Here is a 25037-nt window from a genome sequence, read left to right as displayed (position 1 = left end):
GGAAGATGAGATGAGAAAATATTAAATTCTTCACATTTTAAAAGAAATGTGAAAAATGTAAAAGCTGTTGGCTACAATTTAAGAATAAAGAATAAAATGTTCTTATATTCAATCTTCCCCTGTATAAATACACCAAGCAGACTATGAGCTGACACAGGACAAGCTACTGACACTCTTAATATTATTAATATTTTTAGTTTCATTTAAAGTACTACACTAAAAGCAGCAATGCAAGAAATGTTTAGTTTTCTCAATAACATAAATACCCAACAACTGCAACCAGTGTCTTTCAGGTTCATTAGTTCTCCCTATTTCTGAAATGTTTTCTCACAATTCATTTCTATCCCTGAAGCTACCTTCAATATCTACTTTTTTCTTATTCATCAAATGCTACTGTGAAGCTGTATGAAACCTTAAAGAAATGAGAATTGCTGCTTTTTAAAAAAAAAATTTCCTGGGCCATTTAATAATTACAAAGTCAAATAAGAGTCAAAAACTCCAAGAATCCTTCTTAGAATACAGTTAATAATGTCCTCAGTGAAAAGTTTAAGAGTTTCTTAATATATTATAGCAATGATTCTTGAGTATGATGTTGTAGTACCCTGAACTCATTCATTGTCTCAGGGGTATGCTGCAGAAACTTCTTTAAAAATGTAAATATGTTTTATTTCATTAATTGATTTATTTTATCTAGTAAAATGTCTACTGTTATGGAAATTAAGTAATGTGAAAAGATAGCGATATCGTAAGAGAAAAGTGCCAAGTTTAAGGTCATTGGGGCACACACATATTAAATAGAAGCACCCTCTCTTACAAGGTTTCCTTTTCCTTTTAATGTTAAGTTTAATCCTGTATCCATTAACAAGGGATGGTGCTATGGAGACAAAAAAGGTAACTATTAAGTTAAAGCTTAACACAACATTAATGTTGCTCAAATGGGTGGCTGGTGAAACAAACTGTCGCACATGCATAACATGGAGTACTACTCAGTAACAGAAAGAATGAAGTACTGACACACACAACAACTTGGATGAACTGACACAGAGAATTACGCTGAGTGGAAAAACTCAATTCCAAAAGGCTTCATACTACAATGTTTCACTTCTCTAATATCCCTGAAGTGGAAAACTATAAAAATGGAATACATGGGATCTTCTGTATAACTTCTAATAATTACATGTGCAACTATAATTATCCCAAAATTAAAACTTTTTAAATGTTTTTTATTGATTAGAGTAGGAAAAAGGTTGGGGGAAGGGGGAGACAGATATCAATTTTTTGTTCCACTTATTTATACATTCATTGGTTGATTCTTGCTGTGTGTCTGACTGGGGATCAAACCCACAACCTTGGTGTACTGGGCTGACATTCTAATCCATTAAACTATCCAGCCAGGGTCCAAAATTAAAACTTTAATTAAAAAAGAAACATTAATATTATTTGGGTCACCGCAACCAAAAGCGGATTTAGGTGACATTCTCAGAAACCACTCAATATACAAAATCTCTACCAACTGAAAAAGGAAAGAACAGATAAAATGACAAAAGAGCCAAAGAAAAAGTGCTAGAAAAAAACATAATATGATTATTAATGAATATCTATAGGTACAGGAACATATTAAATTTCACTCAGTATTAATTCATGATGAAAAAAGCTTACCCGATGCTTTGCCTTAATTTTCTTCCTATACTCTTCTTTGTCAAATTTGTCCTCTTCTTGAAGCCTTGCCTTTGCTTTATCTAAGTTGATACCACCAGTGGCGTCGTCTTCCTCAGTATCGTTCGACACAGATTTCTGCATCTGTGGCCACTGCTGAACCAGCTGCGGAGAGGGGAAAGATTCAGTATAGGATGGGAGGCAGGGAACATCAACAGAAAACCATTTCCCTTTGTATAATGATTTTTGAAGTAGTGCACATACACACTTTCTGTCTTATTACCTATATTTCTTAAACCTTTTAACAAACTTTATAATTAAAGTGAGCAAGCCATAGAAAAGACTATTCCAGTTAAAGCAATGCTGCCATAACCCAGTGAAAGGAAGATTAAAGGAAAATTTCACAAACTAATTTGGAAGAGGCAGCAGCTGCCTCAGCATCATTTCAAACAGTGTTCTACGGATGCTCTACCCCAGCAACTTGATTCCAGGTGATGTGCACAGGGCCACAAGGCAGGCTGACCAGAGTACTGCCTCCCTGTCAGCTGCCATGGCGCCTGTGTACCTCCAATGTTTCTCACTGCAATGGGTTGTTTTACTCTCCTGGTTTTCTGACTAGACTTTATTTCCTCGAGGGCAATCGTATGTCTTGTTCATGTATTCTCAGAGCCCAATTCAGTATCTGGAATACTTTTGATGCTCAAAATTGGTCGATGGATCACATATCAACTGGTATAACAAATAAAAACTGAACTAAGCATAAAGAAAATCAGTTTACGTTTCACAGGCCTACTCAAATCTACGTGATTGTACACATACATTTTAAGTACACATATGAAGTGAGAGAAGTCAGGGCACTGATCTGGAAGTTGGGAGACCTGGCTTAATACCCTGACTTTTTCACAAGCTCACTGCATAATACTAAATAAATTACTTAATCTCTGGGCACCTGTGTCCTTCTCTGAAAGATAAGGTTTGACTCAACAATCTTCCAGGCCTAGTACTGTAAAATTTTACAATTTAGACAAAAAATGATTTTCTTATTTTACCTAATAAATGGTCACCAGAAGTATTTAAGTAGCTGCCACCATTTTTGAAAGACTGCTAATTAATTGACAGGCAAATGGAAGTTGTAGGCACACACATCACAAGTATTAACGCATCCTCTCCCTCTTGTCACCATCAGTCATTCTTCAAGATGAAATTTCTACAAAGTCTCAACTTTTGGCAACAAATGGGGCTCACAAATGTCCTGCATGAGCAGTCACGCTGGCCGTCACTGACACTGCATGAAGCACCAGTGCGAGGAACTGGCCGTGGCAATGAGAATGCCATCCATTGCTCTGACTCTTCACCTCTTTTTCTATCAGGGGAAAAAAGTCCATCCCTCTGTGGGCTGAACAGATAGCAGCATTTCTTTAAGAGATTTAGATCAGAATTTTCAATGTGGCTCATACAAAATAAGTTCACATTGAAACATTTTACAGTTAAGGATTTACATTCATTTTGGAGCTAAGTGGTATAATCTGTACAGTTAAACTTAGGAGCACAGTAAGGAATCTCAATATACTAACAGCACTAACCTTGTTTTACAGTAAGCATCTGATGTATACATCTATATTCTAGTTTATCCTTTCTCAGGTACTGACTTCTTTTTAATAATTTAGGCAGCACTTATTAATGATGAAATATCTGATGTGATATAAGACAGTGGATATAAAAAGCTCTGTTATTTTATTGGGGTATTAGACAATGGTTCATTGATTCAACAACATTTGCTGATGGTTTTATATGTTAGATACTGTTCTAAGTGCTGAGGACAGAATAGTGAGCGAGGTCAAGAAATACCATCTTCCATCCACAATGGAAGAAACGGACAATAACCAAATAAATACAGAATAAATCACACAGTAAGTGCTGTGGGGGAAAGAATGACAGGGCAAGGGAGAAGAGATGTGTAAGCGTGGAGCGCTGTGTGCTGTGTCGGCATGAACAGGAAAGCCTGTGGGTTGGTGAGCGTGAAACCAAGAAACGATGTTCAGGAGACCCTGCAATGGTCTATTAAACTGGAGCCATCACTCCGTAGGTAGTCACTGGACTTTCTAGGTGTCCTTCATTTTTAAAAATGAAGATGATATTAATAGGTAATAGAGTGACTTTCATGAACAATCTGAGTGCTAAACCTTCCCTACTCTATGAGTATATACTTACACTAAGACCAATGATGAGAGCAGAAGTGTCCAACTTCCAGGATGGCTGTGAATGTGGCCAAACACAAAATCATAAATTTACTTAAAACATTATGAGATATTTTTGTGATTACGTATCATAATGTATTTAATGTGTGGCCCAAGATAACTCTTTTTCTTCCAGTGTGGCACACAGACACCAAAAGATTAGACACCCCTGGAGGAGAGGAAAATCAGGCACCTATGTGTCTGAGATTATTTTAAAGCAGAGAATTGCTTTCCATAGCAGGCCAGCAAGTAAGAAACATGCCAATACAGCATCTAAAATTGAGGAATTGCAAAGCAGAGGGTTTTTAGAGTCCAGCAAACAAAGCTGTGGCAAGTAGTTGTGTTACTACTTGGACTTGTCCCCATAGAACAGGCTGATGGATACCACGACAAGAAACTCTAATCTATAAAATCATAATTTAGGAAGTTCAAAACCAACTCTGTTATTACCAAGAAGTATCTCAGTTTATTGTCAATAAAACATTCTTGCCTGCAGGTATATAGTGGATGGAATGCCAGTAGTAACAAAAGGAACTGCCTAGCATATTTTAGAAAACATTTTTTTCTCATTAGTGAATGGTAAGTAAGCAGGACAGTCAAACTCTTCATAATACTTGGGACATACATTAAGTCCTCACTCAACATCCTTGATAGGTCCTGGAACGTTCAGTAAATTGACCTATTGTGCAACCAATTTTATCATAGGCTAATTGATATAAACAAGAGCTAAGTTCCTACGTCATCCCATCAACATTATAATGAAATATAACATTATATTTGAGGACCAGCTCTACCTCAGAAATAAAGCATTTAAGACTCTTACCTCTCCTTCATCAGTAAATGTTATCTTCTTATTCACTTTAAAATTTCTCTTCATTACTTTTTTCGCTTCTGCGACCTTGGTCACTTTTTTCTTGACTCTGGATTTAGAAGACTCTTTTTTCTGTGTGAGAATAAAAAAAAGACAGATGATTACATAAATGGCTGATTTATATTAACAATTGAAGTCTGGCAATGCACTTTCCAAAACCAACTGCATTTACTGCTACACTGGCTAATGAGAAGCGCCAAAAATACTGTCCAGAAATTAAATTATTAGACTTAACTCATGACACCTCCCATGTTAAAGGGAAATAAGATGTAAATAAGGGAAAGACATGTAAATAAGATGAATGTTAGACATAACCTTTACATTTTATCCTATTACTAAAAGTGTGTTATCCTGATAATGTTAAAGCACCAGAAACTACATGATTACATGATAAATGGACAGGTAAGATAAATAAAGCTATCTTCCAGCTAAAAAATAGAGCACATTTTATAAATATATCTAATTTCCAAGTGCAAACTTAAACTTTTAGAAGAGAAATGTTTACCTGGAAAGCAAAATGACTGCAATACATTGCCACTCAACATTCTTCCTGCTATTACATTAATTTCCTATGTGTACACTGGAAAACACCCTATGATAACTAAGCTGTGACCAAAGATGAGAAGGAATGAGTACTTAAACAAGGATACGCTGATCACCACGCACCTCGCTAATGTCCTAAAACCACCAGTGCAAGATATTAAAAATATAAAGCCATTGCGTATCTGTGCTAAGTTAATGGTGAGTGAACTATTTGAGATAGGAAGCTGAGGGTCACACCATAACCTGCTTTGATGAGTGACAAGAAATACCACCTTTGAGGAAAATTTGGATTATTTTCCTTAAATTAAAACTGTAGTAACTAATGACAGTGGTAATCAGTTAACTAATCTATGGCAGCCTCCATTAGATGAGTAGACAGAATAAGCAGAAGTTAAGAAAGTGGTATAGTTAAGAAAATGGAATTGAATTCAAGCTCTGCCACTTAGGAGCAAGTTACTTAACCTCTGGGCTTTAGGTAAGTAAACTGATGATAATAATAGAACCTATCACACAGGATTGTTGGGAGAGTTTAATAATAAATGTAAAACATACAAAATATAAGTGTTATAAAAATCTCAAATATCACTATTATATATTGATCTCATGCTAGCTAAAGAAATTATACAAACTGCAGAGACGCTTAATTTGCAAAATCCAAGACTTCGAGTTTCCCAGGTGATTTTTTATTTTTTTAAACTCTGTACCATAGCAAATCACCCAAAGCAAGTTAGAAAAGAGGACTGACACAAGGACTATCAGAAGCTTTGAGATGAACATCAACTACAACTGTTACGTTACGGTAATAAGTATGCACCAAAAAAAAAAAAACCCAATTAATTTAATAAATTAAATACCATTAATAATGAATACCAAAATCCTGAAAAATACCATAAAATTCAAAACAAATTTACTAAAATAGGTTTCTCATTAGTTATCAATAAGTTATATGTCTAGATAATATCTATTATGAAAATCAGCACATCTACAAAAATATGACAAGTACAAGAACATTTTGACACTGATGGTTCTGTTATGTGGGTATTACTAGCACTACATTTACTATTTCTGGTTCTTAGTACATGCAAACTATAGTATCAGACAACTTAAGAATCTGCTAGGATTTTAAATCCATTTAAACTGCTTATGAGAAGATTAATCTCCTCTGAAGTAACTAATTTTTACTATAGCAGACAGATAGCAATGTACTACAATCTCTATACCTACATTTGACAGGACTGCTAAGGAGATTAAGTTTGTTTTAGATTTCTTCTTGCCAAGGGATACCCCATCTCCTCCACCCGCTGGGAGTCCATGACTACATGAATGTTAAGATCTGATAGCATTTGGCTCTAAACTGGTCTATCCCTCCTTCACAATCCCCTTCCCACCACTGTTCTCTAAGATACATTACTATTACTCTCCTTTAGGAAATGTTATCTCAATTCCTGATCTGGCTTCTGAGAGTGAATGAATGCACTGTATGATAGTAAAACTCCTAAATTAAAATGAAATAGGGTGGCAGAAAGCCTGTCAACTGAAGTTAAGTTGCTAACAGTATGACACCTTATGAACACAAGGCAGTTTAATAAGACCCCCAACACACACACTTCCTTCCTCCCAATCATTACTCCTACAACTTTCTCCCCACAGACTCTTATTTAAAAACATCACCAAGGTGACCACCAGGATTGGTGACAATGCTACTGACTCCTACTGGATCTGGATCTAGGCTTTATGGTTAGGTCAATTCTTAAGGTTCCTGAGTTGGGTGACATTCTAACATTAGACCTCATAATGAAAATGCGGAAGAAACAGTGCAAACTAAGCTCATTATGATGTAAAAACAACAATTACATAGAAGTAAGTTGTAATCACTGAAACACAAAAAATACTGGTGAACAGGGGCAAACTTTTGGAGGGAGAGAATAATGCTCTATATCTTGATAGGAGTTTGAGTTACATGGATCTATACAGTTGCCAAAACTCATTAAATATTACACTGAGATTACTGTATTTCATTGTTTGTAAATTTCATTGTTTGTAGAGCAAATACTAAACTTTAGTTAATGCCAGACAAGCTGAATTATCAATGTATGGGAGAAAATATAGTGATGTTGGTAACTTACTCTAAAATGCACTAAATAAAAAGGGATGATGAATGAATACAAGAATTGCATATAAAGGTAATATAATAAAAAGTTAATTGTAGAATATGAGTGGTGGCTAATTTGGTGTCCAAAAGTACAGTTTTTTCAACCTTTCTGTATGTTTAAAATTGTTTGAAATAAAATATAAAAGTCTAGTCACGGGAAAAAGAGAAAAAGTCACAAAGCAAAGATATCAAATAATATTATGGCTTAAGTACAAGAAAACTGACAGAGCTGAATCCACACAAGTCAAAAAACAATCCTGAAGAGTAGAAGCTTGGAGTGATGCAGGTCTACTGCAAGAGCTTTAGGGAAATCCATGAAACCACTGAAATTATGTAACAAGATTTGGGGGTATTTGCATCTTTGCATTTTTATGGTTTATCATGGTTTCTAAATTGGATCTGTGATCTCTTCCTCTAAAAAAAAAAGAAAAGATTAAATTTTTCTGTTAGTTTAAGAGAAGACACTGAAAGAAGGGGCAGAAACAGCAATATCGGTGAAAAGGTACATACATCTTTCCCAATAGGCATGGCTTTTGCTCTGATACTCTAGCATTATTCTTCACTCAAACATGCACTGAGTGTCTTCAACAAACAAGGACACATCATAGTACATGCCAGGGCTCCAGTAGTGAAATAGACAGGTGGACTCCCAACCCTCATTGAGCCTAACTCTATCAGTGAAAAAATAAAAAATAAACCAGTGGAAAATATTATTTAATCACAAATGTAGTAATACTCAGAAAAAATACACAGGAGGACGAATTAATCAATATAACAGGTGCTTGCCCTAGCTAATGGGAGGAAGTCAAGGAAAACTTCCTTTTGAGGGACAAATGTCTGAAATGAGTAACAAACAACTAAACACTACTTACAGACTACTGGCACATCAGTGATGAAAAATACCATCTGCATGTCCACCGATGGCGTATTTCACATGTGGCTTATAAGGGAGTCTTAGCTCAATGTCATTCTTTTGAATATTAATTTTAGCAGGTAATACATGTTCACTTATTTTATAAAGGTTATTCAGTTAAACTGTCATTCATGTTCTCTTCAGCTACCTCAGATTACTTCCTGAGAAGCAAGCATTGTTCCTAGTTTTTTCTGTATCCTTCCAGAGATATCCTACCCACATTCAGGTTAAGTACATCAAGAACTCATAATAGAGCCATCCTTCAATGAATAGCCTTACATATAAACCTTCATACATGTGTGCATTTATATATATAATATAAATTTCTAAAATTAAATCACTCAGAGTATGTGCACTTAAATTTCAAAAAACATTTCCAAATAATCCTCCAGAGAAGTTATACAAATTTATACTCTCACCAAAAATTTGAGAGGAACTGGTTCTCCACTTCTATTTAAATATAATCTATATTATTAGGCTTTATGTTTGCCAGTCAACTAGGTGAAAAATATCATCTCAGGGAAGTTTTATTTTGTATTTGTACAAAGGCGTTTTTCTTGTGCATTGTATATATTCTTTTCCAGTATTTATTTTAGGATCCCTGGCATTTTCTTTATTAATTTGTGGGATCTCTTCACTTGCTAAATATGTGTTAGTATTTTCTCCCACATCATCATTTAAGTTTAGAGTTTGCCATATGCCGTAATATTTTGGTTTGCTTTGTTTTGTTTTCTGCCAAGCATATATTTTTAACTGCTACATAATAAACATTTTAAGTAAAGAAATTTTCTGGATTTGTGACATACCTTTAAATATCTAACTAAAGACTTTTTAAAAATAAATTTCATTCCTTAAAATTCACATTTTAGTTAAAAGTTTCAACAGTGGCTCTTGGACAAGGGAGAAAGAAAGTGCTCATCAATAATTTTATATTTCTCTTCATGAAGTCACAAAAAATATAAAATAAACCATTGTTAGGGACGAGTTGCATTTTGACTACAAGACTTTATATTAATGCTACAAAAATGAAATTTGCAGCAACCAGAAAGTATTCCAGTTTTCTGACAAGATGTAAAACATCAAAATCCAATTTCCATTTCTATTTGCACTTCTCCCATAACATGTATGCTAGACTTCAAAATAAAATGCTAAATGGAAAATATCATAAAATATAAAACTGATAAAACATCAAGTCATTCTCAAGGTCCCATGATAGCTGTAGATGGTTGCCACAAATAGCTGGGAAACAAAGAACTACAACCACCACAGCAAAAACAATAATGGCTCCTACCAGAAGGATCGTGTTTGTTTACATTGGCTACAAAAAGATTCCAAATATAATCAATTAAGAAAACCTACCTCAATATAATATATCTGGGGGGAGGGGGAGGGATCATATTGCAAAAGAAAATTTTTAAAAAGGCTTAAGGAGTTGAAAGTTAGAATTAAAAGGACAGATACTCTAAAGAAATCAGATTTTGCTTTCTTAAAGTAGTTCCCATATACATCACTGAATAACTGAAAGCTTATAATAGCAACCGTACATAAAACTGAAGGACACCATCAAAATAAGTAACTATCAACCCTGGTGGAGACTTAAGAGAGTACCTGTAATACTCTAAATCCTTATGTTAAACATAAGGGCATTTCCTAGCATTTATAAACACTGCTGTCTAAAATTCCCAATGTACTTACCTTTAGATATTTCCATTGCCTAAATAATCAAACCCTACTAGACCTTATTTGATTTCTTTAAAAAAAAAAAAGGCAAAGCCACCTGCTATCTAAGCATACTTTTTCTTTCATCCTAAATTTACTGAACTATAATATTTCACACATTCTAATTTTACAGTATAAATTAACAATGCACTATTTGACATTTATTTTAAACCCATCTATAAAATCTTTGCTTAAGAAATAACCTTTTGATGAATAGTAATGTTGTGCACCTTTCATGTACATATTGGTCATTTGTGTGTCTTCCTTGAGGGGAAAAAAAGGTCTCTTCGGGTCCTTAGCCCACTTTTTTTTTTTTTTTTAAGATTTTATGTATTTATTTTTAGAGAGAGGGAAAGGGAGGGAGACAGAAAGGAAAAGAAACATAGATGTGATAGAAACATTAATCAGTTGCCACAAACCCACAGTCCAGGCATGCGCCTTGACCAGAATCTCACCAGCAACCTTTCACTTTGTATACAACACACAACCAACTAAGCAACACTGGCCAAGGCCTTTGCCCACTTTTTAATCAGATTAGTTATTTCTTTGCTTTTGAGATATATGAGCTCCCTATTATCTCAGATATTATATTAATCCCTTATCAGATACATCACTGGAAAATATTTTCTCCCATTCCATAGGCTGCCTTTTTAATTTGTTTCCTTTGTGTTTTAGTTTAATGTAGACACCTTGTGTATTGCAGCTTTTGTTGCCTGTGCTTTTGGTGTCATCTGAAAGATCATTGCTAAGACCAATATTGGGGAGATTTTTCCCTGTTTTCTTCTGGGGGTTTTAATTAATGGGGAAATGAAATCAAAACCACAGTGAGATATCACTTCATACCTGTTAAGACAGGTATTATCAAAAGGGCAAGAGGTTAATATTAGTGTGGATTTGGAGAAAAAAGAACTCTTGTACACTGTTCGTGGGAAGGCAAATTGGTTCTGCCACAGCGGAAAATAGTATGGAGGCTCCTCAAAAAATTAAAAACAGAAACTACTGTATGATCCAGCAATCCTACTCTTGGGTATATATCCAAAGGAAACAAACTCAGTATCTAGAAGGGCTCTCTGCACTCCCTTGTTCATCGCAGCACTACTCAAAACAGCCAAGATATGGAAACAACCTAAGTGTCAAAGAATGAATGAAAAGAGAAAATGTGGTGTATATATACAATGGAATATTATTCAGCCATAAGAAAGAAGAAAATCCTGACATTTGCAACAACATAGATGAAACCTGGAGGGCACTATGTCAAATGAAATAAGTCAGACAGAAAAGACAAAGACTGTATACTATCATTTAAAAATAAAAAAATTTTTTTAAAGAGGCCCTTTTCATAGAAACAGAAGAGTGGCTGCCAGGGGCTGGTCCAAAGAAGAAATAAAGAAGATGTTAAGTCAAAGGGTACCAACTTTCAGTTATGAGTAAGTTGTGAAGTTGTACAGCATGGTGAGTATAGTTAATAATACAGTATTATATACCTGCAATTTGGTGAGAGGAAATCTTAAGCATTCTTTCTCTCCCTCTCTCCCTCCCTCTCCCTCTCTCCCTCTCTCTCTCTCTCTCTCATATGGAGCTATCAATGAGGTGATACATGTGTTAATTATCTTGACACTGACATGGCAATCGTTTCTCTGTGTATACATATACAAAAACATCACACTGTATAGTTTAAATATACATAATTATATGTCAATTATTCCTTAATAAATCTGGAAAAAACAAAAATAAACATCAACACAATGTAGAAAAAGTACGTTTGTGAATTCTTTGGAAAAACTATAGTCACAATATTAAGAGCCACCTAAAAGGGTAGAGAATTTTAGTTTTGTAAGATGAGAAGTCTGGAGACTGGTTGCACAACAATGTGAATCTATTTAACTAATGCTACCAAAATCAAAAATTTAAAGTGGTAAATTTTGTTATGTGTATTTTACCACAATTAAATATAAAGTTAAGAGCCACCTAGAATATAACTGGGTCTCAGTTTAAAATGTTATTACAGAAACAAAATTTGTCTCTTCAAAATTCCTACACAAATGTAAACTTAGAGTCCTAACATTACAAACAAAGCAGCTAGAGCACGGGGAGCAGGGTAGGCAGTGCAGGGAAGGGCACAGCAGACCCTGGAATACAGATAAACTAAAGTGATACGATGCAAAAATGTTTACACACTATAAAGTATAGAAACAGTCTTACAATGATCTAATAAATCCCACAGGAATTCTTTAAATGTCCACATTTACCAACTGTTTAAAGTTTAAGAAAAGGCAAGCTATAATAAATTTTGGTAATATGCATAAATTTGGTGACATTAACAAAATCTAGAATGCAAGAAAATGATGAGAGCTAGTGAGGCTCCTATGCACATGTCAGTTGCCATTATCTCTGCAGCTGATTGATATTATTAGCCTGTCAAATAGACTGCTTTCACTCTTGTTCCCACTACAGTAAGACCTAGTAATCATTTGTAATCTTGTTTTGTTTTTCCTAATGAATTTTAATCTTCATGAGGGTTTAGAGCATTTGTGTTATATTTGTATCCCCAGGGCATCACAGAAAGGCTGGCATATAAGAAACATTCAATAATTGTTTCTTGAAAGAAGAATTAGTGAATAAATTCTCACTTGAATAAAGCATTACTTCATTTGCTGTTCATAACAACCATGAATCAAATCTTGTCCCTGATAATTTAAATTAGAAAACTAAAGCTTACAATAAAATCAGCTATTTGTCAAAGGTTGCATAATTTAAACCAAACTGCATTTGACTTTGTTGTTCACATATTACAATACTTAATTCACGATTCTTTTTAAAATCATCTTAACAAGTCAACATTAATGGGAAAACAGAAAATTGAGTGTTGCTTATTTTTCTGCCCGCCCCACCTCCAGGACCAAAAACTACCTAGATATGTAGTGCTCTCAGTTTTGTCTGGACTTCTATCCTTCTGGTAATGGAAGATTATTAGGGCACCACCATTCTACCCAGTGTTTTTTGATTGCTAGATAACCTCCTTCAGGATTCCTAGTGCCTGAATCCACAGACTAAACTTGAAATACCTTCCAGACACTGTTTTTTAATCTAGTAAACTCTTCTGACTGTATGTGCTTACTACCTTAACTACCTAATGCTTTCAGAAAAATAACTTTCAGATCTCCAATATAGTTTTTGCTTCCCTCTATTCCTTCTCTCATTTTTCAGATGCGTTCTCTTACCAAATTCTCATTCAAATGCCAGTTTTTTCCAACGTATGTCTTCTTTTCCTCATCAATTTCTTTTCATAATTAACAAAATTTCCCTTAACGTGAAAAAGCCTATCAATAGCATTTCAGTCTAATAACTCTTCAAATTCTTCATTGCCCTCAATTAGCCTAGACAGGATTTCAACATCTTCTCCACCCACGTCATATTTTACTTTGCTTATTTCCTTACTTTTCATCTCATACCCAACTGTTTCATGGCCATGTCCTTGTCTTTTAGTATCTTAAATGTTTCCTGCTACCTTCTCAAGCATCACTGTTGGAAGGCATAAAGCATAATTTCATATTCCTCATTTACTACTTTAGGAAATTTTCTTTGATTCATTGAAATTGTCTAGGCTGTTCACTGCTCTGTTCTACTAGCCAGAAAATATGTATTATTTGCTCCACACTATGCCCCTCAAAAATAAAATAAAATAAAAACTAGATATTTCCTATTCTTTAACAAAATTATGGAACCAGTCAGATTTTGCCTTAGAAGTCTAATTTTTAATCTGCCATTTTTAACTAATATTTCTGTATTAGGAAGCAGGCAGCTGAAAGCAATTTAAAGAAATGAAGCTTGACATATATTTCTTTGCCTCTCTAGACCTCAAAAAATTACAATATGGATTTATTTCTAACTTGTGTCCTAACTGGCTGTCAAATGTATTTGGCATCCATTTCTGTTGTCTCTTAAGAACTTAGAATTCTTATAGCCTTGGTCAGTGTCGCTGAGTTGGTCAGAGCATTGTCCTGTGAACAGAAAGGTTGTGGATCCGATTCCCACTCAGGGTCCATACCTAGGTTGCAGGTTCGGTCCCTGGTTGGGGCACATACAAGAGGCAACTGATCAATGTTTCTCACACCGATGTTTCTCTCCCCTTCTCTTCCTATCCCTCTAAAAATCAATAAGCATGTCCTTAGGTGAGGATTTAAAACAAAATTCTTCTATAGCTTAGAAATATTACAAGCTACATATTAAACAAAACAATAGTGTAAAAAGGAAAACTAATTGTGCCACATGGCCAATGAGATAACAGGGTTAAAGTAGACTGACTGTGTATATATATATGTGAGGCAATACAGTCGTAATGAACTAAGTTACAAGACCTGGGCAGCGTTTCTGAAACTACGATAAGCAATATGACACTAAAGTATGTTCTTAAGGGAGCATCATGAGCTATCTACAGCCCTACCTGCCTTCCAAGTGATACCAGAGACTCAACAATACTGTACCAGTAGTTAATTTAATCAGTATTGGTATGACCAAAATGGGAGAGCATCAAAATAACATCCAACAATACGTGATTATAGATTTAACTGAGATTTCCATAGCTAGCTTCAACACCTAAAAGAGTAACAATTTATTTATTTGGAAGCCTGGTTAGTGTGATCTAAAGCAGAGTTTCTGAAGTCACTCATTATGAGTGTCTAATAAGGAAATGTGAAATAATACTAATTATTCAGTAAAACCAATTTTAAAATGTATATGCAAACACACACGTGAACATGGATTTGTACTCTAAATTATAAAAATAGCACCTCTATATGATTTAAAGCTTCACAGAGAATTACAATCATAGAACTAAGATATACAGTAAACTCAAACTAGACTTGGTACCTGGTTAGGTAAGCCATTTTTGATACTCTATTTTAAGACATTTAGGAGATACTTATGCCAATCTGCCAGACCCCCACAAGACAAGGTAATGACTGCTACTGGTTCTCCATGATTCCCGTGTCTGACATTCTTCTAACTTTGTGACATTACTATAACACAAGATACCCATGAGATGTATCTTAGCTGAAAGAGAAATGACAAGCACCGCTACCATGTCTAGTCCAAACCATGTTTTCAACTACATGTACAGTTAAGTTTCCAAGCTCTACCTTCTACTGTGTAAGAAAGTTAGCACAGCACAAAGTACTAAATGCAAGGTCACTGGCCAGCCTATACGTATCACACTTCAACAAAATGTGCTGGGATGATGTTTAATCATGTAAAATCGGATATTCTTAAAAAAATACACCATTTATAAAATAGTGATTTGCAAAACCATATAATGGTAATTAAAAATACTGCATTATTAAGCACAGAATGTAGAAGGATAAAAAGGGCCGTACAAGATCACCTAGAGAAATAATACTTCATGCACATGCACATGCACATGCGTAGGTTAAGAGAATTTCAAGATCACAGCAAAGTTAGAAATACAATTCTAAATCCTCCCCAAAAAGCCTAACTGTGCTCTCCTTAACACCACATATAACAACAGTATCTCAGTCAGAAACATCTCAGAGACCACACTTTCCTTTGAGAATTACAATTTTCCTGAGTAACACTAAGAGACTCCCATAAAATAAAAACAATCTTTCAAGGAATTTTTTTTTTAATTATTGATTTTGGAATGGAGGGAGGGAGGTCAATTTGGTGTTCCACTTATTTAGGTATTGATTGATTCTTGCATGTACCCTGACCAGGGATCAAACCTTAGCATATTGGGACGATGCTCTAACTAACTGAACTAGTTTAGAAAGATTTCTAAAAGTGTTCCTTATTCACACAAAGACCATGACTATGACTAAATCTTACCTCTAGTTTTATCTCTTAAAATCATAACATACAGAAAAGAGTATTCTGCCCTTCAATGCTCTACTACTGTTTTTTTTTTTTAATTCCAGGAAAATTGCAGGTTGAGCATGCAGTGATTAATACAGCTTTCATCTGCCCTCCTTAGCACTTAGACATTACAAAAGTTTGACAACCATTAGCAGTTGTTAACAGATTCTTGCTCATTTGTTTATTATTCCTCCACCTTAGAATGAGTGAGTCCCTGCTATTTTATTAATAAGTCTGTGACACTAAAATGTAACATTTTAAATTACAACTTATTAAAAACTACTATAAATCACAATTCCCAGAGAATAAAAAGAAATTTTTGCTAGGCTCCAAACTCCATAAGCCACATAGCCATGAAACTTTTTTAAAAAAATCACTCTCCTTCTTAACTGTCCCACTGACAGACTAGACAATGCAGAAGCTATCAATATACTTGACATTCTCCCTCAGAAGGCAAATTTAAGTTGACTACAATTCAATACTGGCTATCATTTTAGACTTTTTCTCACTTTTTTCCCTCAGCCATTTCAGTGATATCTCTCATGGTATTTCTGATACTCTGCTTCTATTTTTAAGAAATTCTTCTTCTATTTTACCCCTTTTAGATACTAATTTCCCTGAGGACAAGGACTTTGTCTTACCCTTTAATTCCTAGGGTAAGCAACCTAAACTGTTGCCTGAACAAATAAAGACCAATTTTCATTGGGAACATTCATTTAAAGACTTTGAACTTGCTTAAGAGTCATTCAAAGACATTAACTCTCTTAAATAACAGAAATATACAAACATAGGATATTTCACATTTAATTTGACATTTATTTGTTGAGAAAACAGATTCACTGACCCTGGGCAATAAAGTGTGATGCAGGAAGTAAAATTGCCTGAAATGCTGTCAGGAATCAGTGAGCTGAAATCTCTCCCCTATCCCTTTTTCCTGGCAGGGTAGGCTGTGATCATGCTTAGCTTCAGACAGGACCATGATGTCTTCTCTTAGCAAGGCAGACGCAGGTTCCCATGGGCCCCAGGTCTCCATATTCTGGACAGATGAATTTCTCACATGACTACACTATACTATCTGATTCCCAACTAGGTTATGTGACTATTCACTGATAAGGTTGAACCTACAGCTTATTCTATAACAAGGGGGAATAATATGAGACAGCAGACCTTCACTGGAATGAAAATCTATGTTCTCTATATTGAGCAAACTGTCAAAATTCTCACATCCCTCTGTACAGAATTATGAGGAGTCTAGGAACTCATGCCTTAAGTCTTACTGATCTTGGCTTTTCCCCATAAATTGCCCCCCCTTTCCCAGTAAAGCTTGTTTCTTATCCTTGCCATGAAAGTGCTGAATCTGTATTAAACTCCAATGCATGGCAAGTGACAATCCAGATTTTACCTGGCAAATTAAAGGTCATTAAAGTTTTCTTTGAGTTTACAAAACAGTAATTAGAGACACCATCTGCCAGACACCATGCTGGATGTTTAATATTTGATTTACTCCTCACAACATCCCTTTTGAGGTACTTGCCTGTGCCTTATGGTGATGAAACTGACAATAAAAGAAGTTAAACAATTATCCAGTTAAAAAGGACAGAGGCAGCCTCTAAACCCAGGCTTGTCAAACTTCAAAATCTATACTCTCAAATTTGAAAGTGTGTGCTCTTCTTGGGACTCCACAGTATCACTGACTAACATAAACCCTAGAAAAACTGTTTGTAGAAAGGTTTAGTCTACTTCTCAAATGCTGAATCCCATAAGCTCCCTCAGATGTGGACACAGTTTCCACCTGAACAAATCCTTTGAGAGAGAATTCACTAAATAAAGAAAACACAAACTGCACAACAACACCTATTGTTATCTTTCCTGTATATTTTTTAAATAATAAAGTACATCAACAGAAAACAATGAGGAAAATTACTCTTTTCTCTAAAAAAAGAAAAAAATTCATGCAGTTTCCAAACCAAATAAGCAATTCATATTGGGCAAAATCTCCATCTAAATGCTTTTTTTGCAGCTTCCAGTGTTACCCTTGAGAAGTCTATGTAGGTACTGAAAACAAAGATTGATTGTATTTTCTTATGTCACTCTAGAAAATAGTAATTACAGATAGAGGTAAAATAAAGTTGGGAGATTGGAAAGGTAATAAGAGTTCTGTGACAAGCTTCAGGGAAAACTACAGGGCAAAAAAGACAAGACGTATAAAACAAAACAGAGAGGGGAAAGGACAGCCGTGTAGAGTTAAGACAGTTGTGGTAATAAAAGGAGACAATTTGAAAACAAAATCACAAGAAAGGAACTAGTTATTCAGTAAAAATGCTATGAAAATGAATTCCTCTCACCATTAATGATGCATTGCAAAAACACCGCACCATATTGCCAAATCATTTTACTCCCAACAGACACTCAACCAAACAATTAGCACTAAATCAGAAAACAAAATAATTAAGCACAAAACAGGAAACTAAGAATTTCTTAACCAGCTACTAATAGGATACGTAGTAATTAACTTCCATCTCCCAAATATTCTCTCCCTTATACCGAAAGAATGCCTGAGACAGAAGACTAGAAGTAATAAATCCAAAAAAGAGTATATTCAAACATAAAATGAATCTTAGGAACTCAGTGTGGTCATTTCTACATGTCATCACTGAAAAATATTATTTATATCATATTCTAGACTGTTTCAAAAAAACCTGGATTATAAACCATATAATAATTTAAAGGATTTGGATGAATCATTAATAAATGAGAGCAATAAATAACTTAATGATAATTTAATAAAAGATTTACCTTAAACTAATTTTAAACACATTCAATTCTAATCTAATCAAGTAAACAGGTTGAACTGATGGGAATTTTCTCTATTAAAATGCAATTAATTCTCCATTAACATCTGGAGTTATGATATGAAACTCACTAATAATTTGTCTCATTAATTCCGAATCTGGATGTTGGGTGTCAAAACTTCCTAACAAAAACTATAAACTATCACAGAGTAACTTGATTAAATAATACTAAAAGCAAAGTATCTGGCTAATTTTCAACTTGCTTTGGAATAAGACACTATTTTAAGAATAATGAGTAAGCTATATGTCACTGGTCTTTCAGAAAAGAGATGTACCTCGAAAATTGTGTTAAAGTAAGCTTTACCTTACTCAGGAACATGCAAGGGTTTGGGGAGGAGGACACAGAGAGAGGGAAGAAATGGGGATGAGTATGAGTGTCTTCACAGTCAGTTTGCAGAGAGACATTCTCCCTGAACTATATCCTGGCATCATCTCTCCAGTTTACTTTAAAAATAGGCATTAACCACTGCCAAGTAAAATTTATTATATTATGTCTTGGAGGACAGTTGTTAACTTGCAAGAAAAAGCTGTGCTTCTTTGGAGTAGAAGGATGTTTTCTCCTTATGGAAAAGGTGTTCCTTTCATTTTAGCAGTTAAGATCTCAGAGCCAAATTCCTGATCCATATTTAAGAACCAAAACCTTGCATACCCTACATGTTAAATTTTTTACCAATCATTTCTAATCTATCTATATTTTGCATGCCTGATGTTTTTCATTTTATCATATTTAGAAGTATGTTTTAAGCTACTGCAAATTCCCTGTGGGATTAGAAGGGATAAAGTATAATTAAAACAAATAATGAAAGCTCAGTCATTTATTCAACAAACACTAACTGGATATCACTACAATCCTAGCCCTATCCTAGGCACTGAGGATACTGTGAGGCTTGCATTCTAGTAGGAACACACACGTGCACACACATACACAAACACACACACAGAGTACTGCATGTCAAGGATCTTTAAGCATTAGAAACAAAGGCAGAGTAAGGGGCTAGGGAGTGACTGAGTAGAATTAAGAAAATTTAGATAGTGAGAGAAGGCCTATCTGAAGAAGGTCCATTGAGCACAGGTGTAAATGATATGAAAAAGAAATAATCAATGATCTGCATTAGACTTCCAATTATACAGTAAGCACCAAAAGCCCACAAGTGGAAACGAGTTTGTTGTTTCGAGAAAATAATTTCAGAGTGACTACGCAAGAGTGAGCAATGTGGTGGGTGAAAAGAAGAAGTCAGAGACGCAGGAAGATCTGTACTACATAAAGCCTCGCAGGATACAATAAGGAGACTGAGTTTATTCCAATAATGACAAAAATGAATACTACATTCAAGAAATACCAATAACATTATTTGGTTTACTCTTTGCCCTGTTATAAGATTAGTAGATTGTATAAAGTACGGGAGAAAAGAAAACCAATTGAAACGTGCATCTGTTGGTCTACTTGCAAGATGATGATATGAATCAGAGTAGTAAGTGAAGAACATGGTAGAATCTAGATATATTTTGAAGGAATAATAACAAGGCTTGACAGAAGACAAGAATAAATGGTGATGAAGAGAGATTTGACTTGAGTGGATGGTGAATACACAATACAACATACAGAAAATGTAGAATAGAGTTGTAAACTTGAAACCTATATAATTTTACTAACCAATGTCACCACAATAAATGGAATATTTAAAGATTTAAAAAAAAAAAAAAGAAGAGTAGAAGTGGGAGAAGGAAGAGGATTTACTAATAACTCCTAGGTTTTGGACAGAGTGACTGAATGACTGGTCTTAACTATTCATGAGACATGAAATAGTTAATAAAAGGAATTTAAGATTAGCAAAAGGGGTTTAGGACATTTATTAGAATTCACTGACAAGTCCAGTGTTTCTTTTTGCCTAAGGAGCATATGTAGATGGAGACCAGTTTAAGAACAGCTTCAGGGGGAATCAAGATGTCAGAGGAGTGAGTGGAAGTCACGTTGACCTCCTCCCAGGACCAACCTGGAATTACAACTAAATTGTGAAGAAATCACCTGGAAGAAACAACTGAACAACAGCAAGAGAGAACCCTTGTAACCTTGGAGAAAGAAGAATTGGCTTTACTGCAATCTAACTGGTAAGGAGTGCGGTAGAGACTTGAGAAGGCTGGTGGGGTGCCCATGGGCAGCAGCACCAGAAGGATATTGAAATAGCCAGTTGAATCCCCCTGAGAAGGGCGGGCTCTAAACCAAAAGTGGGGATCTCTAGCCCACAGCACCAGAGCCCAAAAAAGTGCATGGAAAACAGCCGGCTGCGAAAAGCAGCAGGGTTGCTCTCAGCCAGGGACAGGCGGCTGGAGACGCAAAGAACCATTTCAAGGGCCAGCTCATAAATTTTTATTTGCAGCCACTTACCCTGGTCTCCTGCAAAGATCAGGACAGGGTGGACTAGAGATGCCTGAGGACAGATTGGGGAAGGAGGCTCTGGGGAGAGAACTAGGAGAGTAGCTGGCGGAATCTCGCTGCTGACTCATTCCTCATGCGGCAGTAGCCATCGTGAACAGGCAAAGACCACTCCCCCTGAGCGGTACCAGTGTCAAAGGATCCAATACCTCCGCCCCCAGGTGGGATTCCACACCACCCTGTGCTGTCCAAGCTGTCTGCTGAGTGCACAGTGGCAGCCACAGATAGTAAATCCCTGGCTAAGGGGGCACAGAGAGGGCTAAAGACACTTGAGGAGAGACTGGGGACAGAGGCTTTGGGGAGAGAACAGAGAGAGTAGCCAGCGGGATCCCAGTGTGGACTTCTCCCCTTATGGAAGCAACGTGAGATGACCCAATAATTCCACCCTCAGGAGGGACTCCGCCCTGTCCTGAGCTGTCTAAGGCGGCCTGCTGAGTGCAGAGTAACCAAATTAACAGCTGAAGGAGACAGCCACAGACAGTAGATTCCTGGAAGTCTCGAACAGACTACCTAAGGTCAGACAAGGCCAACATCTGACATCATCAGAGGCAGATCCAGAAAGTAAAAACATTGTCCTCCGACCACAGAAGTTCATATCACAAAGTCAGGAAATCAAGACAGATCAACTTAAGAAGCAGAAGCAGAACAGTCTCACAAATAATGGGAAGACAAAGAAATACCCCCCACTCGAAGGAAAAGGAGGAATCTCCACAATGAGAACTAAATGAAAGAGAGGCAAGTAAACTATCAGAAACTGAGTTCCAAACAACAGTTCTAAGGAGACTCAATGAGCTCAGTGAGCTCAGAGAGAATTACCAAAAACTACAGGGAAACTACGAGGAATTTACTGCAAATTATATCAGTATAAAAAAGGTTACAGAAACTATCAATAAGAGACAAGAGGAAATGAAGAATACAATTTCTGAAATGAAACACACAATAAAAGAAATCAAAAGCAGGCTAGATGAGCCGAGGATTGAATCAGCGAGCTGGAGGACAAGGTAGAAAAAAGCTCCCAGAAAGAGCAAGAAAATGAAAAAAGACTCCAAAAGAATGAAGAGGCATTGAGGGAAATGCAGGACAACCTGAAACATAATAATATACGTATAATAGGGATACCAGAAGGAGAAAGGGATGAGGAAGGGATAGAGAACGTGTTTGAAAAAGTAATGATGGAAAACTTACCTAATTGGAGGAGAGAAAAAGGCACGCAAGTCCAGGATGCACAGAGGGTCCATTCAAGAGGACCCAATAAGGCCCACTCCAAGACACATCATCATTAAAATGGCAAATATCAAAGACAAGCAGAGAATACTAAAGCAAATAAGGAAGAAAGGGGTAATAACATATTAGGGGACTCCAATACGGCTAGCATGAGACTTCTCAACAGAAACACTGCAAGCCAAAGGGAATGGCAAGAAATAGTCCAAGTCATGAAAAGCAAAGGCCTGCAACCAAGACTGCTCTACCCAGGAAGGCTCTCCATTAAAATGGAAGGTGAAATAAGGAGTTTCTCAGACAACAGAAGGCTGAAATAATACACCTCCACCAAATCAGCACTGCAAAATATGCTAAAGGGACTGCTTTAAGATGAAGAAAACGTTTCTATGACTACCCAGTTCCTTTCAGAGTTGCCAATACTTGATATTACCAATATTTTCAATACTCATTAAACTGATTGTGACAATGATGTTATTTTAATCGTTCCTTTACTATTTGTTGAAACTAAACCTGTTTTTGTATATTTCTTGCCTATTTCTATTATTAAAAAAATAAACTTTAAATGACTTTTTGGTAGTCTTATCCATTTATTGATTAAAGGTTTGAAGAAATTTTCCCTAATAAAACCTATTAACCATGTTGTAGATGTGTTGCAAATACTTTTCTATTCTATCCCTTGTCCATTAACTTTTTTTATATGTACATTACTATATAGTTAAATGTTTAATACAGTTATATTGTTAATATTTACTTTATAGCTTCTGGGTTTGAATATTTTACTTCAGGTGATGAAAAATATTAGCTCTATTTTCTTCTAAAACTCCTTAGATTCTACATATTGATTTTAACTCACCTGAATATTCCTTGTATAATGTGTGAAATAGGGCTCTATATTTGTTTAATTTCAAGTAACAATGGTCTATGCACCTTATTTGTTGAATAAGCCTTATTTTACCCATTGATATGAAATATCAACTTAATCACATACTGTTAAGAAGATGAAGAAAAAGAGTGAGAAAGAGAAAAACACCCGTACAAAGAGAAAAAAATGAGTAAGTTTCTATCAGTAATAACTCTCAATGTAAATGGACTAAATGCCCCAATCAAAAGACAGAGAGTAGCTGAATGGATAAGAAAACATGACCCACACACATATGCTGCCTACAAGAGACACACCTCAGAACAAAGGACCTACACAGATTGAAATTAAAGGGCTGGAAAAAAATATTCCAAGCAAATGGGTAAGAAAAGAATGCAGGGGTAGCAATACTTATATCGAACAAAATAGATTTCAAAACAAAGGCCATAAAAAGAGACCCAGAGGGACACTTTATAATACTTCAAGGAAGAACCCATCAAGAAGACATAAACATTGTAAATTTAAATGCACCCAACACAGGAGCACCCAAATATATAAGGGAAATCTTGGAGGACTTCAAAAAAGATATAGACAGCAACACACTGGTAATAGAGGATTTTAACACCCCACTGTCAAAAATGGACAGAACTTCCAAACAAAACATCAACAAGGATATTGTGGAGCTGAATGATGCATTATATCAAATGGACTTAACTGACATATATAGAACCTTACATCCCAAAGAAGCAAAATACACATTCTTTTTAAATATTCATGGGACTTTTTCAAATATAGACCACATGATAGGATACAAAGCAAGCCTCAGCAAATTCAGGAAAATTGAAATAATACCAAACTTTTTCTCGGACCACAAGGGCTTGAAACGGGAAATCAACCTCAAAGCGAAACCTCAAAAACTTGCAAACTCATGGAGACCCAACAGTAGACTTTTAAACAATGAATGGGTCAATAATGAGATAAGAGAAGAAATCAAGAAGTTACATAACCTTCCAAGAATGAAGGAAGAAGTGGAAAGCCTAAACAGGTAAATGACAGCTGGGGAAATGGAAGCAGTAATCAAAAAACTCCTGGCACACAAAAGCCCTGGGCTGGACAGTTTCACAGGAGAATTTTACAAAACATTTAAAAGCTAACCCTGTCTTTCTGAGACTATTCCAAAAAACCCAAGAGGAGGAAAGACTCCCAGACTCTAAAAAGAGGCCAGCATCATCCTAATCCCAAAACCAGATAACGACCCTACAAAGAAAGAAAACTATAGGCCAATATCGCTGATGTACAAAGAGGCAAAAATCCTCAACAAAATATTGGCATACCTCATCCAGCAACACATTAAAAAGATTATCCACCATAATCAAGTGGGATTCATCCCAGGGATGCAGGGATGATTCAATATACACAAATTAATAAACATAATACATCACATAAACAAAAGGAAAGACAAAAACCACATGACCATCTTGATAGATGCAGGGAAAGCATTTGATAAGGTACAGCACCCATTTATGATCAAAACGCTCAGCAAAATGGGAATAAATGGGACATTCCTCAATGTAATAAAGGCCATATATGAAAAACCTACAGCCAATATCATACTCAAAGGGCAAAAACTAAAAGCTTTCCCACTAAGATCGGGAACACAACAAGGATGTCCGCTTTCACCACTTCTTTTCGACATCGTATTGGAAGTCCTA

The 25037-nt window shown here is 35.6% G+C and overlaps 1 protein-coding gene across 1 annotated transcript in view; it reads right to left on the bottom strand.

Moving 5' to 3' along the window:
• Positions 1-25037, bottom strand: part of DDX10 (DEAD-box helicase 10) — a 286609-nt gene that overhangs the window by 103445 nt on the left and 158127 nt on the right. The window contains exons 14-15 of the mRNA XM_054592588.1: positions 4717-4836; positions 1660-1821 (exon numbers count right to left, since the gene is read on the bottom strand). Of these exons, the coding sequence (XP_054448563.1) occupies positions 1660-1821; positions 4717-4836 (282 nt within the window). The remainder of the gene's footprint in view (positions 1-1659; positions 1822-4716; positions 4837-25037) is intronic.

This window comes from Pteronotus mesoamericanus, unplaced genomic scaffold (assembly GCF_021234165.1).
Source record: "Pteronotus mesoamericanus isolate MK-2021 breed Mesoamerican mustached bat unplaced genomic scaffold, CSHL_Meso_final scaffold_36, whole genome shotgun sequence".
NCBI lineage: Eukaryota > Metazoa > Chordata > Mammalia > Chiroptera > Mormoopidae > Pteronotus > Pteronotus mesoamericanus.
Note: the sequence above shows the minus strand (reverse complement) of the source record. Positions and strands in the feature narration are given on the sequence as shown.